Raw genomic sequence first — 17,654 nt, forward strand, 5'->3', positions numbered from 1 at the left:
CTCTTGGAGTTGTGGGTGCTCCATCACTGGAGGTTTTTCAAAAATAGACTGGACAACCATTTGATAGGGATGACCTAAGGGGGTCCTGCCTTGTGCACGAGGTTGGACTAGAACAGAGTTCCCAAACTTTTCGGCTTGGCAGCCTGGAAGGAGGCAGCAGGGAAATGTGTGTGCGCATGCCCCGTGCACGCATGTGCAAATGGGCAGGTGTACAACGGCGGTGCTAGCACACACGCATGCACAACTGAAGCACACGCACCCATGGCGCACGCACTGACACCCGTCTGCATGTGCAAACGGGCAGGTGCGCCACAGTGGTCCTAGCACACACACGCATGCACAACTGAAGCACACGCACCCGTGGTGCGCGCACTGACACCTGTGCGCATGTGCAAACGGGCCATGCGCATGCGCCAAGCCGTACACACCCGTGATGCTGACAGTGGTGCTAGCATCTCCATGCATGTGCAAATGGGGCCGCTAGTGCCTCCGTGGCGCTGCTACCACGAGTGGGCTGAGGCTCGGTGGCTATTCCCGGGCCAACGGGCCGGTACCAGGCCTCAGAACATAGGTTGGGGACCCCTGGACTGGAAGACCTGCAAGGTCCTTTCGAGTATTACGATTATATGTTTTATGATTTTCCAATCCACGACTTGCAGATTCTTTTTTTTTTCCACTGTCATAACTTACTACTGGAAAAATGATTCTTTTGACAATCTTTATTATCAAATTTGAAGTCACTTTGTCCCCGTTTTACAGATTGGCTAGAAAATTAAGAGCATTAAGCACGAAATTAGAACCGTGCCTTTTACTTCTGTATTTCCCATTATGCTAATGGAACCGCCTTTAATTTATATGATGAGATTTTTGACAAGGGGAAGCCGTTGGGGGATCCCAAATCCTAAACTTATGAAATTGCACATGATTTTGAGTTTCCCCTCGAAATGTCATCCGTTGAATCGGTTCGCTGTCAGGACTGATGCAACGGGACAAAGAAAAAGGAGGGGGGTGCAATGCAAGGGTGGGGGCAAATGCATCTGAGCATCGTCTGTTCCCGTGAGACCCCCAACCCAAGGACACATCGAGCAGGTTCTCATAACAAAACGAACAGAAGTGATTGGCGGACGTAATGGATGTAATTTCCCCACAGGGGGAAATTAACTATGCTAGTTTTTGCGCGGGAAACCCAGAGCTGGTTTTGCTCTGTCTGTGCCAATATAGTTTATTCAGTAAAGTTTCATACTCTTGGTAAACTAATGTCCCAGGAGTTTCTTTTTTCTGGATCCGCCAACTGGACCATTGGCCCTTGCATTAATGGCTTCATTTGGGGATGATGTCTAGAGGTTGACACAAGAGGCCGTTATTACCACAATTTACTAAGTGATTTTTACAAGCAAACTAGGATAGCATAAGATAATTTCAAGTTTTCTTCCATTGGCAAGGACAGCAGATTTTTTGAGGGTTTTGTTATCTCCAACCATCATATCTGGTTTAATAATTTTTGCAATTTTGTAGCATTTTATTTCTGTAGCGTTATCTCTTTCTAATATGGTAAGGCCCTCAGAATTACCCTGCGGTAAGATGGGTGGACAATAAATTTAATAAATAAATGTTTTCCTTTTTTTAGTTAGAACCCCACCTAACATCGTTCTCAGCTGGGCTGATCCAAAGGCTGCAATAGTTCGTTTAGCGACCGTTCCCTGAAAAAAATGGGACTTACGACCATTTTTCACTTATGACCTTTGCAGCATCCCCATGGTCATGTGATCAAATTTCAGATGCTTGGCAACTGTTTCGCATTTATGACGGTTGCTGTGTCCCGGGGTCACGTGATCACCTTTTGTGAACTTCCAACAAGCAAAGTCAAATGGGGGAGCCAGATTCACTTAACAACCGTGTGACTAACTTAACAACTACAGGGATTCATTTAACAACTGTGGCAATGAAGGTCATAAAATGGGGCAAAACTCACTTAACAAATCTCTCACTCGGCAACAGAAACAATGGGCTCAATTGTGGCCATAAGTCAAGGACTACCTGTATCGTGTGATTTTTTTGTTGTTGTTCCTGCTTTTTGTTCCAGCCAAAATGTATTGAATACATTTATATCTCTGACTCCAAACATAAGCTGCACAGAACAGACACCTTTTAAAGAATTATTTGGCATTTATTTATTGGCACTTTGGAAAACGCACTGGTCCCACACAGAGAGCAGCACAGAGCAGCACAGAGCAATTTCATTTTGCACCATGTCAACCTGGTTAATCTGTGTTCAGTCCATATCTATGATGTCTGGATGCTGTTAAGTTCAGTAACCGGGTTTAGGGTGACCTTAGGAAAGGAGCACGTAGCAATTTCATTTTGCACCATGTCAACCTGGTTAATCTGTGTTTGATCCGTAACTGTGATTTCTGGAGGCTGGTTAGTTCAGTAACCGGGTTTAAGGTGACCTTAGGAAAGGAGCACGTAGCAATTTCATTTTGCACATCAACCTGGTTAATCTGTGTTTGGTCCGTAACTGTGATTTCTGGAGGCTGGTTAGTTCAGTAACCGGGTTTGGCGTGACTTTGGGAAAGGAACACATAGCAATTTCATGTTGCATCATGTCAACCTGGTTAATCTGTGTTCGGTCCATAACTATGATTTCTGGATGCTGGTGAGTTCAGTAACCGGGTTTAAGGTGACCTTAGGAAAGGAGCATGTAGCAATTTCATTTTGCACCATGTCAACCTGGTTAATCTGTGTTTGGTCCATAACTATGATTTCTGGATGCTGGTTAGTTCAGTAACCAGGTTTAGGGTGACCTTGGGAAAGGACCCCAGGCAGAAAAGACAGAACAGTGATTTAGGCTTTCTGGTCAGATCTTGGGGATCATCTCGGATGACTTGCAAGTGGTGGCTCAGTATTGGGAATGCAAGCACTCAAGCGAAGAAACCGTCAGGATGAACCAGGGTCAAGGCTGTCCCTCTGGATAACGCAAGCACCACTCGCAGGCGTTCTGGAACATGCGCAGCCAGGGTGAGACTTTCATAGACTGGCGCCAGGAGGCCGGCATCCAAGGCCACTGCCAGGGTAGGACACATCGCTCTGGGTGAGGCATCATGGCTAAGTGGCGCCCGTCAGGAGAGCAGACACCGGCAATGCCAAGGGGGGACCCGTTCGGGTTGAGGGGGTACTCCTCCGTAGGGAGCCCCTGGTCGTCCACGTAGCGGAGCGGGGCCAGCCGGGAGGAGCGTGTCCGAGCCAGGACTTCAGACGAGCTGAACCGCATCCGACCTATTTGGGATCAGGAAGAAAAACGGGCTTGTTGTGAAAACAGATCCCTGTTGCCCAATCCTGCAGGTGGCGATCGTGGGGACTATCTGTAGCTCGGGTGTAGGATGCGGGTGAAGGTTCGTTCTCCGAGCTTTTGTGGGTTGGTTTCCGAACGTCTTGTTACCAGGCTAGGTAACATCTTCAGCGGAGTTTGGGGGGGATGTCAGTGTTCTTGGGTTGGACTAGATGACCTACAAGGTCCCTTCCAACTCTTGTTATTCTAACTTCTTTTGTTTATAAGGGCTTCAGGGGTGGGTGTGTTAAGGGAGGATCTGTGAGGGGTCAGTTCTGAGTCATCAGTGGGATGGGTCTTCAGATGGGGAGGTCCTGACCTGATATAAACTCCCCATCACAAAACTCTCTCACACCTGACCCATCACAAGACCCTCCCTTGACACACCCACACCTGAAGCCCTTATAAACAGAAGAATACCGATACTGACATCCCTTAAACTCCGCTGAAGATGTTACCCGGCCTGGTAACGAAACGTTCGGAAACCAACCCACAAGCTTGGGGAACGAACCCTCAATACAGATAGTCCTTGACTTACAACCACTGCTTTAGCGACCATCTGAAATGACAACACCACTGGGAAAAAGTGACTTATGACCACTCCTCACACTTATGACCGTTGCAATATTCCCCCTACTGTCATGTGATCAAAATCAGGGCATTTGGCAACTGGCGTACATTTAAGACAGTTGCATTGCCCAGGGGTCATTCGCCACCTCGCTGGCCGCCTTCCGACAAGCAAAATGAATAGGAGAAGCTAGACTTGCTTAATAACTGTGTGACTCACTTAACAACTACCTAGTTCACTTAATAGCTGCAGTGATTTTCTTAACCAGCACGGCGAGGGTGAAAAAGTTGTAAAATTAGACATCGTTTATTGAACTGCCTCAGATAGAAGGTCCATGTAGAGAGTTATAGGAAGAACACTTCCAGTTATTCAGGACACTGCTGATAAGCGCTTATATGTGCTTAGAGCTCGAAGCATTGTTAGAGACCCCACACACACCTACTTCACGGTCGTGTTGCTCCCCTCTGGGAGGAGGTTTCGAAGTATTTATAACAGGACTACCAGTTTCTGTAATAGCTTTGTTCCGTATGCCATTTGTCTGGTAAATTCGCAAGATTTGTTTTACTCGCCCTATACATGTATACATCCAAACTCTAGACTGTGTTGTTTCTCTGGGCCACATATGTGGGTATATGCATAATTTAATTTTATTTATGTATTTTTCTCATGTTTATGCAGTGTATATTGGAAGTGGTTACCCTTTAAGAGCTGTATGTAACAGAATCTCATTTTAAGGTATGCTGATTAGTGTACATTTAAAGTGACAATAAAGTTATTGTTCTATTTTGTTCTATCTATTCTGTTCTGTTCCAAATTTTTAGGCCATACATTTAAAGTGACAATAAAATTTATTATTCTATTCTATTCTATTCTATTCTATTCTATTCTATTCTATTCTATTCTATTCTATTCTATTCTATTCTATTCTCCTCTACTCTACTCTACTCTACTCTACTCTACTCTACTCTACTCTACTCTTATTTCAGTTAAGATTCTATTCTATTCTATTCTACTCTACTCTACTTATTTCAATTAAGATTCTATTCTATTCTATTCTATTTACTCTACTGTATTTTTATTTCAGTTAAGGTTCTATTCTATTCTATTCTATTCTATTCTATTCTATTCTATTCTATTCTATTCTATTCTACTCTATTCTATTCTTATTTCAATTAAGATTCTATTCTATTCTATTCTACTCTTAATTCAATTAAGATTCTATTCTATTATATTCTACTCTACTCTATTCTTATTTCAATTAAGATTCTATTCTATTCTACTCTACTCTTAATTCAATTAAGATTCTATTCTATTCTATTCTACTCTATTCTTATTTTAATTAAGATTCTATTCTATTCTACTCTACTGTATTCTTATTTCAGTTAAGATTCTATTCTATTCTATTCTACTCTACTCTACTCTATTCTTATTTCAATTAAGATTCTATTCTATTCTATTCTACTCTATTCTTATTTCAATTAAGATTCTATTCTATTCTATTCTACTCTACTCTACTGTATTCTTATTTCAGTTAAGATTCTATTCTATTCTATTCTATTCTATTCTATTCTATTCTATTCTATTCTACTCTACTCTTATTTCAATTAAGATTCTATTCTATTCTCTATTTTTATTTTAATTAAGATTCTATTCTATTCTATTCTATTCTATTCTATTCTATTCTATTCTATTCTATTCTATTCTATTCTATTCTATTCTATTCTATTCTATTCTATTCTATTCTATTCTATTCTATTCTATTCTATTCTATTCTATTATTCTATTCTGGCCTGGGGGGAAAATTAAAAAAGGGAGGATGTTCCCTGTACTCTGTATTTCATTTACCTTCTCCGTGGGCTACCCAGATGCCCAGAGTACATCCTGCCATGCCTCGCAGCATCAGGGCTGGACTTTCCTCAATCCCCAAATTCACAAAACGCGACTCAAACCGGCCAGAGTTATTGGGACTCAGCAGCAATCCGGGTTGAATGGACCCATCTAGGGAAGACAAAGACAAAGAGATTGAAAGGAGCCTTTCTCACGTATCTCTGATGTAGAGATGCTGGGAGCAAGGGAATGTCGGGAAGGGTGAGCTGGCTTACCAAGGTTTTTGGCTTCGGAGGTCTCGGCTCCTACCCAACCCAGCAGCGCCATGAGCTGGCAGCCGTTGCAGACACCCAAGCTGAACGTGTCTTTACGCTGGTGGAACGCTTGGAACTGGGCCCGGGCTGTGGGGTTAAAGGTCACCGAAGCTGCCCAGCCTGTAATCAGAGACAGTGAAGTCAGAACTTAAGAGACAGTGGCTTTGCCTCTAACACCAAGAGGTGTCACCCCAAACACCTGCAAGCTCATCCTCCATCAGATGTCCTCCAGATGTGTGCGCTTCAGGGCCAGATTACCTACTTCACCCTATCACATCAGCCCGTCCCACTTGTTCAGGCAAGGAAGGCATGCTTACGGACCCTGTCAATCAAAAGAATTTTAACTGGTGGGGTCAAGGAAAAGGTCCTCCTCTGCCACCACCCCTGCGCTGCGGAACATCTTGCCCCGCAGAGATGAGGAAAGCCCCCAGTCTCTTGCCCTTCCGCAAAGGGGTCCAAACTTGGCTGTGTAGCCTTGCGTGGGGGACACCGGGGCCCACACAAGCATGGGGCTGGCTGGCTCCAGGAGAACCCATCCCCCACCTCCTGTACTGACACGTGCTATCCTCTCCATCTTGGAATACTCCATCTTTGATAATTTTATCACGTTTATTACTTTATTGTTAAGGCTACATTGGCAGAACGTTGCAAGTCTGAAAGGAGAAACTTCCCACCACCACTTTAACCGATTGATCCATTAAGGTGGGTCCTTCCTCAGCTTCTTCTGGCCTTTAAGCCACCGAAGGCTCCTGACTCTCTTATCTGATTCTCTCCTAGGCCTCATCTCTTCCCCTGGTTCCTCAAGGTTATTCCTACTGGTCCATTGTGGGTCGTAAAGTGATTACTCAGAATTCTGAGAGCTGAAGTCCACCTCTTCAAGCTGAAGATGGTTCTCCTATGGCAGAGTTCTCCAACCTTTTTGGATTGGCGGGAGGAAAGGGGATGGTTGTGTGGGAGGGGCAGGTATGTGCGCACACACGAACACCAGTTGCTCACTCGGGTGGGGCCAAGAGCACCCATGACGCTCGTGTGAGGCCACAACCGCCTGCGACGCTCACGCGAATGGGGCCGCGAGCACCCACAAATGTGTGCGGGCTAGCCAGCGACCTAAGTCAGGGCTTTTCAACCTTTTCACCCATTCTACCACTTTTAGGATATGGCAACATCCGAGTACTACCAGTTGCCTAGCAAGGTGTCAAAAACGTGATGACCCCCCCCCCCAAAAAGGAAAAAAAGTGATGAAGTACAGGTAGTCCTCCACTTAGAACAGTTCGCTTTCATAGTTGTGAGCATTTCTGTTGAGGATTGGCAGCGGGGGTGGGGTGGGGGATGTTTGGTTTTTATTCTCCCCCCCCCCTCTTCTGGGTGGTTGCAGCAGGTTTTGGTCGCTTCACATGACCCTGGGACACTGTGATTATCATAAATATAAATCAGTTGCCAAGCATCTGAATGTAAATCACAAGACCCTGGAGATGTTGCAACATTCCAGCTGATTGGTGCTTCTTCTGGGCTCAGAAGCGCCAGGATCAACACCGAGCTCCAGCTGGCGCTTCCACTGAGCCTTGACAGCCCTGAAGAGACGCTGATCCTGGCACTTCCGCTGAGCCCTGACAGCCCTGCAGCTCCAGCCGTCTCTTGCTCAGGCTTGTGCGGTGCTGCCACCGGTTCAGCTCATTCCCCTCCCCTGCTACCACTTTGCTAGAATGATCGTGTACCACCTGCCAGGTGCCAACATACCACAGGTGGTACCCGTACCCCTGGTTGAAAAGCCCTGACTTAAGTGACCGGTTGCGAATAGGCCATGGAGCGGTAGCGAGCCATGGCCCACAGGTTGGGGACCCCTGTCCTACGGGACAGATAGATAGAGAAGAAACCCAGCAGGGCCCACTTTCATTTGCAATATTTATCACAGCGCTACCCCAGTGCAACCAAGTTGATAATTTCCCATTCCTGCTAGAGGGGAAAAAGGACCCACCTTTGGCAGAGCCTAGAACGTCTGCATAACTGAAGCCTCCAACAAACACCAAGCCACGGAAGGTATCTAAGGTCATCTTGCCCGAGCACAGATCTTGCATGGTCAGGTCCCAAACCTGTAGGGACAATCCCCCAAATGGAGAATAGAATACATTGGAGGCTCTTAAGGGAGGACCCAGATAGTCAGTGAGAAGGATTTTAGATAACAATTTGCCGTCAGAAATCTGCAGCTCTTGGCCAACTGGAGATGCCCAATCCCAGAGGTGTGTGGTTTTGTTTTTGTTTTTAAAGGCAAGTGGACTTTCTTTTTCCTTGAAGACCTTTTGCTTCTCATCCAACAAGCTTCTTCAGATCTTCAAAAGCTTCTTGGATGAGAAGCGAAACCTCTGCTTGTCCTGAGGGCAGGACCAGAAGCAATGGATGGAAGCTAACCAAGGACAGAAGCAACCTAGAACGAAGAGATTTCTTGACAGTTAGAACAATTAACCAGTGGAACAACCCGCCTCCAGAAGTTGTGAATGCTCCAGCGCTGGAAGTTTTTAAGAAGAGACTGGACAGCCAAATGGTATAAGGGCGGTTGGACTAGAAGACCTCCAAGGTTCTATTCTATTCTATTCTATTCTATTCTATTCTATTCTATTCTATTCTATTCTATTCTATTCTATTCTATTCTATTCTATTCTATTCTATTCTATTCTATTCTATTCTATTCTATTCTATCCTAAATTCCCTATTCTATTCTATTCTATTCTATTCTATTCTATTCTATTCTATTCTATTCTATTCTATTCTATTCTATTCTACTCTACTCTACTCTACTCTATTCTTATTTCAATTAAGATTCTATTCTATTCTATCCTATCCTATCCTATCCTATCCTAAATTCCCTATTCTATTCTATTCTATTCTATTCTATCCTATCCTAAATTCCCTATTCTATTCTATTCTATTCTATTCTACTCTATTCTTATTTCAATTAAGATTCTATTCTATTCTATTCTATCCTATCCTAAATTCCCTATTCTATTCTATTTTATTCTATTCTATCCTATCCTAAATTCCCTATTCTATTCTATTCTATTCTATTCTACTCTATTCTTATTTCAATTAAGATTCTATTCTATTCTATTCTATTCTATTCTATTCTATTCTATTCTACTCTACTGTATTCCTATTTCAGTTAAGATTCTATTCTATTCTATTCTACTCTACTCTACTCTTATTTCAATTAAGATTCTATCCTATCCTATCCTATCCTATCCTATCCTACCCTATCTTATCCTATCCTATCCTAAATTCCCTATTCTATTCTATTCTACTCTACTCTATTCTTATTTCAATTAAGATTCTATTCTATTCTATCCTATCCTAAATTCCCTATTCTATTCTATTCTATTCTATTCTATTCTATTCTATTCTATTCTATTCTATTCTATTCTATTCTATTCTATCCTATCCTATCCTATCCTAAATTCCCTATTCTATTCTATTCTATTCTATTCTATTCTATTCTATTCTATTCTATTCTATTCTATTCTATTCTATTCTATTCTATTCTATTCTATTCTATTCTATCCTATCCTAAATTCCCTATTCTATTCTTATTCTATTCTATTCTATTCTATCCTATCCTAAATTCCCTATTCTATTCTATTTTACTCTATTCTATCCTATCCTATCCTATCCTAAATTCCCTATTCTATTCTATTCTATTCTATTCTATTCTATTCTATTCTATTCTATTCTATTCTATTCTATTCTATTCTACTCTATTCTTATTTCAATTAAGATTCTATTCTATTCTATCCTATCCTAAATTCCCTATTCTATTCTATTCTATTCTATTCTATTCTATTCTATTCTATTCTATTCTATTCTATTCTATCCTAAATTCCCTGTTCTATTCTGTTCTATTCTACTCTACTCTATTCTTATTTCAATTAAGATCCTATCCTATCCTATCCTATCCTATCCTATCCTATCCTATCCTATCCTATCCTAAATTCCCTATTCTATTCTATTTTATTCTATTCCATTCTATTCTACTCTAATCCCTGTTCATTCCATTCCATTCTATTCTAAAGAAACAAAGTCCAGTTGCCTTTTTCAAAAAAACCACCTTTGGGACAACCATGGCCTGGATGACTGAGAATCTCCACAGACACGGAGGTGCCAATCGACAGCTCTTGAGGTCCTTCTAGGACAGCTAGATCATTTCAATCCAATTGATACTGATAGGAGAGAATTATCTGTAGCTCAGGCTTGAACTGTGGCGTTCCTTGGTGCTCTCTGATTTTAAACCTCTCCTTTCCTGAAGCTCAGAGAGTAACAAGTCCTCACAGATCCTATTGAGTGACATTTCTGGAGGAGGAAAAGCAGCCCAGAAGTCAACTCGGCGGAAGCTTCAAAGAACAAAGATTTTCCCCTCATTATCTCTCAATCCCACCCCCCCACCCCCCAGATTTTTGCAACTTCCGTTTGGACAAACTGACCTGGAATCCAGCCATAAGAAACGCGGCCACCATTTCACGGTCTCCATTGCTCCCTTCTTCGCGAAGGACCGCCACACGGGGAGCAGGCAAGGCTGGTGGGGGGGGAGGGGAGGAAAAAAACAAAAGGCCGGTTCTGCACTGCATCAACCATGCAAGTTCATCTTTTTTCCCCTTGGCAAGATTATAGGTAGTCCTCGAATTATAACCATTCATTGTGACCGTTCTGAGTTACAACGGCAGTGGAAAAAACAACAACCGATGACCGTTTTCCCCCACTTACGACCGTTGCAACATCCCCACCGTCACATGATCAAAGTTCAGACTCTCGTATTTATGATGGTTACAGTGTCCTGGGATCATGGGGGATATCCCTCTTTGCGACCTTCTGACAAGCGAAGTCAATGGGGAAGCCAGATTCACTTAACAACCGTTTTGCTAACTTGACAACTGCAGTGACTCATTTAACAACTGTGGCAAGAAAGGGACAAAAATCACTTGGCAATCGTCTTGCTTAGCTTGACTTTCAAACGTTTGTTTAGTGACCATTCCAAGTTACAACGGCGCCGAAACAATGTCCGGCGACTGGTTTTCATCCTTATGACCGTTGCACATTCTCATGGTCATGTGGCCAAAATTTGGGCACTTGGCAACTGGCCCGTATTTATGATAGTGATTTATTTATGATCGATATTGACCTATTTATGACAGATATTTTTGATATCGATTTATGAGAGATATGTATAATTAGACACTGTCCCAGGGCCACGTGATCACCATCTGACTGACTTTCGTGGTCAAGCCAAGACAGTGGTGGGGAACCAGATTCGCTGATTGACCAAATGAGTCACTTAACAACTGTGGCCAAAAAAAAATATATCGTAAACTGAGGCAAAGTCCGCTTGTCTTGTTTAGCAACAGAAATGTCGCGCTCAATTGTGGGCGTAAGCCGAGGACTATATCTATATCCATTTTTTCTGTTTCTTGGTATGAAACCAAGATCTTGGGGAGTTAAGTTACAGTAGTCCCTCTTCCCGGCTCGCCTCTTGAGACCGGTCCATTTCATACCCATTTCCTGAAGAAGAGGAAGTTCTTCCTGAGGGTTAAAGGTCAGGGTGAAGTTGGGTTCTGTCCGCTTGGCCAAGCCCGCCTCTTCTTGAGCCACACAGTCTGGATTGGCCTGCAGCCTTTCCAGCTGGAAGCTTGTGGCCTCCCACCAGCTCCTCAAGGTTGAGACTTTCTCCGCCAGCACTTGCTGTCCATTCACAGTGACCTGGACCTGAAAATAGACACGTATGAGAAACACCGATCATGGCAGCAGAGCAGCTGAAGGCCCAGTTGGGGTATAAGGTTGGCTATAAATCACAGCAAGGTTCTTAGCCCAACGTGCCTCTGCTAAAATAGGATCCAAGCTGGAAAGGGAATAGAATAGAATAGAATAGAATAGAATAGAATAGAATAGAATAGAATAGAATAGAATAGAATAGAATAGAATAGAATAGAATTTAGAGTAGAGTAGAGTAGAGTAGAGTACAACAGAACAGAATAGAATTTAGAGTAGAATAGGAATGGAATGGAATGGAATGGAATAGAATAGAATAGAATAGAATAGAATTTAGAGTAGAATAGGAATGGAATGGAATGGAATGGAATGGAATAGAATAGAATAGAATAGAATTTAGAGTGGAATGGAATGGAGTGGAGTGGAGTGGTGTAGAGTAGAGTAGAGTAGAGTAGAGTAGAGTAGAATAGAATAGAATAGAATAGAATAGAATAGAATAGAATAGAATAGAATAGAATAGAATAGAATAGAATAGAATAGAATAGAATAGAATAGAATAAATAGAATAGAATAGAATAGAATAGAATAGAATAGAATAGAATAGAATAGAATAGAATAGAATAGAATTTAGAGTGGAATGGAGTGGAGTGGAGTGGAGTGGAGTGGAGTGGAGTAGAGTAGAGTAGAGTAGAGTAGAATAGAATAGAATAGAATAGAATAGAATGGAATGGAATAGAATAGAATTTAGAGTAGAATAGGAATAGAATGGAATGGAATGGAATGGAGTGGAGTGGGGTGGGGTGGAGTGGAATAGAATAGAATAGAGTAGAGTAGAGTAGAGTAGAGTAGAGTAGAGTAGAGTAGAATAGAATAGAATAGAATAGAATAGAATAGAATAGAATAGAATAGAATAGAATAGAATAGAATAGAATAGAATAGAATTTAGAGTAGAATAGGAATAGAATAGAATGGAACGGAATAGAACAGAACAGAATGGAATAGAATAGGAATAGGAATTTCTCCTTATTTCTAGGTTGAATCTCTCCTTTATTAGTTTCCATCCGTTTTTCCTTGTCTGGCCTTCAGGTGCTTTGGAAAATAGGTTGACCCCACCCCCCTCCTCTCTTTGACAGCCCCTCAAATATTGGAACACTGCTATCATGTCACCCCTGGTCTTTCTCTTCACTAGACTAGCCATGCCCAGTTCCTGCAACCGTTCTTCATATGGTTTAGCCTCCGGTCCCCTAATCCAGTCCCCTAAAATGGTAGATCTGTTTATTTCTGCATAACTAACTAAGTAGATCTCCCCAAGGCGAGAAGATCCTTAGAAAAGGGAGAAATCATTTAACATAATGTTCAAGGGTTTGGAATAACATAAGAGAGTTGGAAGGGACCTTGGAGGTCTTCTAGTCCAACCCCCACGGTTCCTCCATCGGGATATTGTCGACTCCTTGACTGGAACTGCAGCTGAGTATCTACTCCAATCCAGGAAATGCCAAACACGTTAACAGTAAATATGAGCGGAGTGAGAGGAAACCCCACTCCCTACCAGCCCTGATGGTGTTACCTACTTTGGTAAGGAAACGTCTGCAAAAAAAACAACCCCAAAAACCCAACCAATCTGAGAGACAAAAAAATTGAACAGGTCAACCAATGACCCAAAATGCCCAAAACAGGCAAAGAGGACTCATAAAAGAAGGTAAAATTGATCTTGTACCCAATTTGGGGTTTGGGGATCTGGAACTTCTTGGAGACTAGCCAGCATGCTCTTCTGGTCTATTCCATCTCTGCTGGCTATCTTCACTACTTTAATACCATAACTCCCAGTTCTTTTTTCCACGTAATAATCTCTGCATTTACCATGGCATTTGGACCACGAGGACCCGAGTAGCCAACAGGCACACAACGCACGCCCGCTTCCCTGTACCGGCCACAGACGTCAGCTGCCGCAGCCCGGGGCACTTCCAACACCAATCCGAGTTCTTCCGCGAAAAGCACATCCAAAGCTAAGATAAAGAAGAAAAACAAAAATATAATGGGAAACATTTCCTCCCCCTCTTTTAGTGACTGTTCAATGCAATGCTCTTTACATGGGGCTTCCCTTGAAGACCACTCGGAGGCTCCAACTGGTACAGAATGCGGCCGCGAGAGTTGTCTTGGGAGTTTCCCGGTACTCCCATGTTACACCTTTGCTCCGCGAGCTACATTGGTTACCAGTTCTCTTCCGGGTGAGATTCAAGGTTTTGGTTATGATCTTCAAGTCCTTACATGGCATGGGTCCGGGGTACCTTGAGGACCACCTGCTGCCGGCGTCAACCTCCCTCTGCCCTGTGCGTTCCCACAGAGAGGGCCTCCTCAGGGTGCCTCCGGTCAGGGAATGTCGACTGGTGGCCCCCAGGGGGAGGGCCTTCTCTGTGGGCGCACCGGCTCTATGGAACCAACTGCCGGTTGAGCTCCGGATGGCATCGGACCTTCGCTCCTTCCGGCGCGGCCTGAAGACCCACTTGTTTGAACTAGCTGGTCTGGCCTGATGGGGGACGTTAGGGTTTTTTAATGGGTTTTTTATTGTTATTGTATTTTTTAATTGGGCACTTGTTTAATTCCTTTTTAATTTTTGTATTTGCTATTTATATATGCCCTGTTCACCGCCCTGAGTCCTTCGGGAGAAGGGCGGTATACAAATTTAGTAAAAGTAAAAGTAAAGTTACAACAGCGCTGAAAAAAGGGACTTGCGACCCATTTTTCACATGATCGTGGCAGTATCTCCATGGCCATGTGATCAAAATTCAAACATTTGGCAAGCGATTGATATTTGTGACAGTTGCAATGCCCCGGGATCATGTGACCCCTTTTTGCAAACTTCTCACAAGCAAAGTCAATGGGGAAGACAGATTCACTTAACAACCGTGTTACTAACTTAACACTTCAGATGATTCTCTTAACAACTGTGGCAAGAAAGGTCGTAAGACGGGACAAACCTCACGTAACCAATGTCTCACTTAGCGACATAAATCTTGGGCTCAATATTAATTAATTATTAGTTAGTAATTAATTAGTGATTAATATATATGTGTTACTTATAGCTAAGGGTGTAGGTCTATACTTATGTTGTACATAGCATGTTTAAATGTGTTTATGTATATTTTGAGAGCAAGCAACTACATTTCATTTTTAATGTGTACCAATGTGCTCACAGTAAAAAAATGACAATAAAGGTTATCTATCTATCTCTATCTATCTTATCGTATCATATCTTATCTAATCTATCTTACTTATCTTTCTATCTATCATCTATCTATCTAAAGGTTATCTATCAATTTTCCTTGTTCTGATCAGCCCTTCAAAATATCTACAAGAGTTTCTAGTAGGTGGATCAATGCTCAGGGCTTCCTTATACAGATGGTCCTTGATTTATGACAATTCGTTCAGCAACCATTCAAAATTACGATGGGGCTGAAAAAAGTGACTTATAACCACTTACGACCATCATAGCCTCCCCGTGTTCGTGTGATCACCATCCAAGCGCTTGGCAACCAGGTCGTATTTACAATGGTTGAGTGAGTGTCCAAGAGTCCTCTTTTTACGACCTGCCCAGGTGGTTTCCAACAAGCAAAGTCAACGGGGAAGCAAACAGGGAAGGTCGCAAATCATGATTATGTGACGTCTCACTTAACAACCGGGGGGATTTGCTTAATGACTGCGGCAAAAGAGGTCATAAAACGGCACAATGGTTAGAATGCAGCATTGCAGGCTAACTCTGTCCACAGCCTGGAGTTTGATCCTAACCGGATCAAAGTTGACTCAGCCTTCTAAGGTCAGCAAAACGAGAGGCCAGATTGTTGGGGACAACATGCTAACACTGAGTTAGAGTGCTATAAAAGATTAGGGACGCGGTAGCTCAGTGGGTTAGGATGCTGAGCTTGTCGATCAGATGGTCGGCAGTTTGGCGGGTCGAATCCCGAGTGCTGCGTAACAGAGTGAGCGCCTGTTACTCGTCCCAGCTTCTGCCAACCTAGCAGTTCGAAAGCACGTCTGTTGTGATTCAGGGTCAGCCTGTGGGTTCGGCAGTTGGGTCGGATGACTCGGATGACTCAGATGAGGGGGAGGAGGGGGGTGTTGAAGAAGAACTTGCTGATGATGGCTTGGAGGCTCCGCAGAGCCCCCAGCCAGGCCCCTCTTACTTGGTGGAGACCCAGCTGTGTGAGCCCGACAGTGTGGATGAAGATGACCCACAGCTGGCCCTGTTCAAGGACGCCCGACGCAGGAGGCAGTCAAGTAGGAGCAAGCAGAGAAAGGCTGTGGGACTTCTCGGAAGGAGGCAAAGAGAGGCCACGCCCTGAACTCTAATAAAGGGAGTGTTTGGGGGAGGGCTGGTTTGCTGAAAGCAACCGCTCCGATAGAGGATCAAAGCTCCGGTATCTTGTTTCATGTTTTGTTTGTTTGTGTAATAAATTTGGCAGACGTATTCCAGCCTCTGCCGTTTGTACAGGGGTTGCCTTTCTGCAAGGCCGGTAGCAGGCTGGTACAGAACAACGTCAAAATGCAAGTAGAAAAATAGGGACCACTATGGTGGGAAGGTAACAGCGTTCCGTGCGCCTTTGGCGTCTAGTCATGCCAGCCACATGACCACAGAGATGTCCTCGGACAAGCGCTGGCTCTTCGGCTTTGAAACGGAGATGAGCACCGGCCCCTAGAGTCGGCAATGACTAGCATGCATGTGCGGGGGAACTTTTACCTTTACCTTTTTATAAAAGGTTATGAAGTGATATATAAGTCTAACTGCTACTGCTATAGCTATTATTATAAAATCAAGTGCAGTCACATGATGCCTCACTTAATGACCACACTGCTTAACAACCGTTTTTTCCATTCGGCGTAAGTCGAGAACTACCTTTATTTATCCTGACTGCTGTTCTCTAACACCATGCATTCAATAGGTCTGACCCTATTTGTCCTTTCCACAAACCTCTTGGTCCATGTATGCCCACTGTCGTCTCAGTTTACTCACCCTGGACCCCTGGTGCCCCAAGTTCGATGTGGGCACCACAATTCCCAGCAATGGCCATCTCCAACAAACAAGTCAGGAGACCCCCATCGCTGACATCATGCCCAGAGGAAAGAAGAGAATCTGTGGGAGGAAAGAACATCCAAAGTCTTGATGGGACATTTTTTTTGCTTACATTGGAATACAACTCACTTAAAGAAGGGAATCAAAGGGAGGCAAGATTAGGTTTGACATGATAGCAGTGTTCCAATATCTCAGGGGCTGCCACAAAGAAGAGGGGGTCAAGCTATTCTCCAAAGCACCTGAGGGCAGGAAAAGAAGCAACGGATGGAAATTAATCAAGGAGAGAAGCAACCTAGAACTGAGAAGAAACTTCCTGACGCTTAGAACAATTCATCAGTAGAACGACTTGCCACCAGAAGTTGTGGGTGCTCCAACACTGTAGGTTTTTAAGAAAAGATTGGACGGCTGTTTTTCTGAAATGGTATAGAGATTCCTGCTTGAGCAGGGGGCTGGACTAGATGACCTCCAAGGTCCCTTCTAGATCTGTTATTCTTTTGTAGGGCAAAAACATAGTCCTGCATGTGGTCATCCCATAGTTTCATTACTGGGGCAGCCTTATCCACCATTCTTGGAGTTGCAGGTTTTATTTTCATTTTTAAGAATGATGTTTCTTGACCAGGGGGCCCTCAACCTCTGGTCCATGGACTGGCACCGGTCCATGACAGGCCAGAAACTGGGCCATGTAAACAAGCGAAGCTCCATCCGCGGGATGCAGGCAACACATGAAACCACACACCCCTCCAGTCCATGGCAAAAACTCTCTCCACAAAACCAATTCCTGATGGGGACTGCTGTTCTAGACCA

General features: G+C 43.5%; 1 protein-coding gene across 1 annotated transcript in view; it reads right to left on the reverse strand.

Moving 5' to 3' along the window:
- The window catches only part of LOC308678593 (phosphoribosylformylglycinamidine synthase-like), a 70,734-nt gene that overhangs the window by 21,296 nt on the left and 31,784 nt on the right, over window positions 1-17,654 (reverse strand). Inside the window, exons 22-29 of the mRNA XM_081345819.1 lie at window positions 16,791-16,910; window positions 13,643-13,788; window positions 11,569-11,779; window positions 10,504-10,595; window positions 8,013-8,127; window positions 5,999-6,157; window positions 5,742-5,894; window positions 2,961-3,276 (exon numbers count right to left, since the gene is read on the reverse strand). Coding sequence (XP_081201945.1) covers window positions 2,961-3,276; window positions 5,742-5,894; window positions 5,999-6,157; window positions 8,013-8,127; window positions 10,504-10,595; window positions 11,569-11,779; window positions 13,643-13,788; window positions 16,791-16,910 — 1,312 coding nt within the window. The remainder of the gene's footprint in view (window positions 1-2,960; window positions 3,277-5,741; window positions 5,895-5,998; window positions 6,158-8,012; window positions 8,128-10,503; window positions 10,596-11,568; window positions 11,780-13,642; window positions 13,789-16,790; window positions 16,911-17,654) is intronic.

The sequence above is a fragment of the Vipera berus genome (assembly GCF_964194415.1).
Source record: "Vipera berus genome assembly, chromosome: Z".
Classification (NCBI taxonomy): domain Eukaryota; kingdom Metazoa; phylum Chordata; class Lepidosauria; order Squamata; family Viperidae; genus Vipera; species Vipera berus.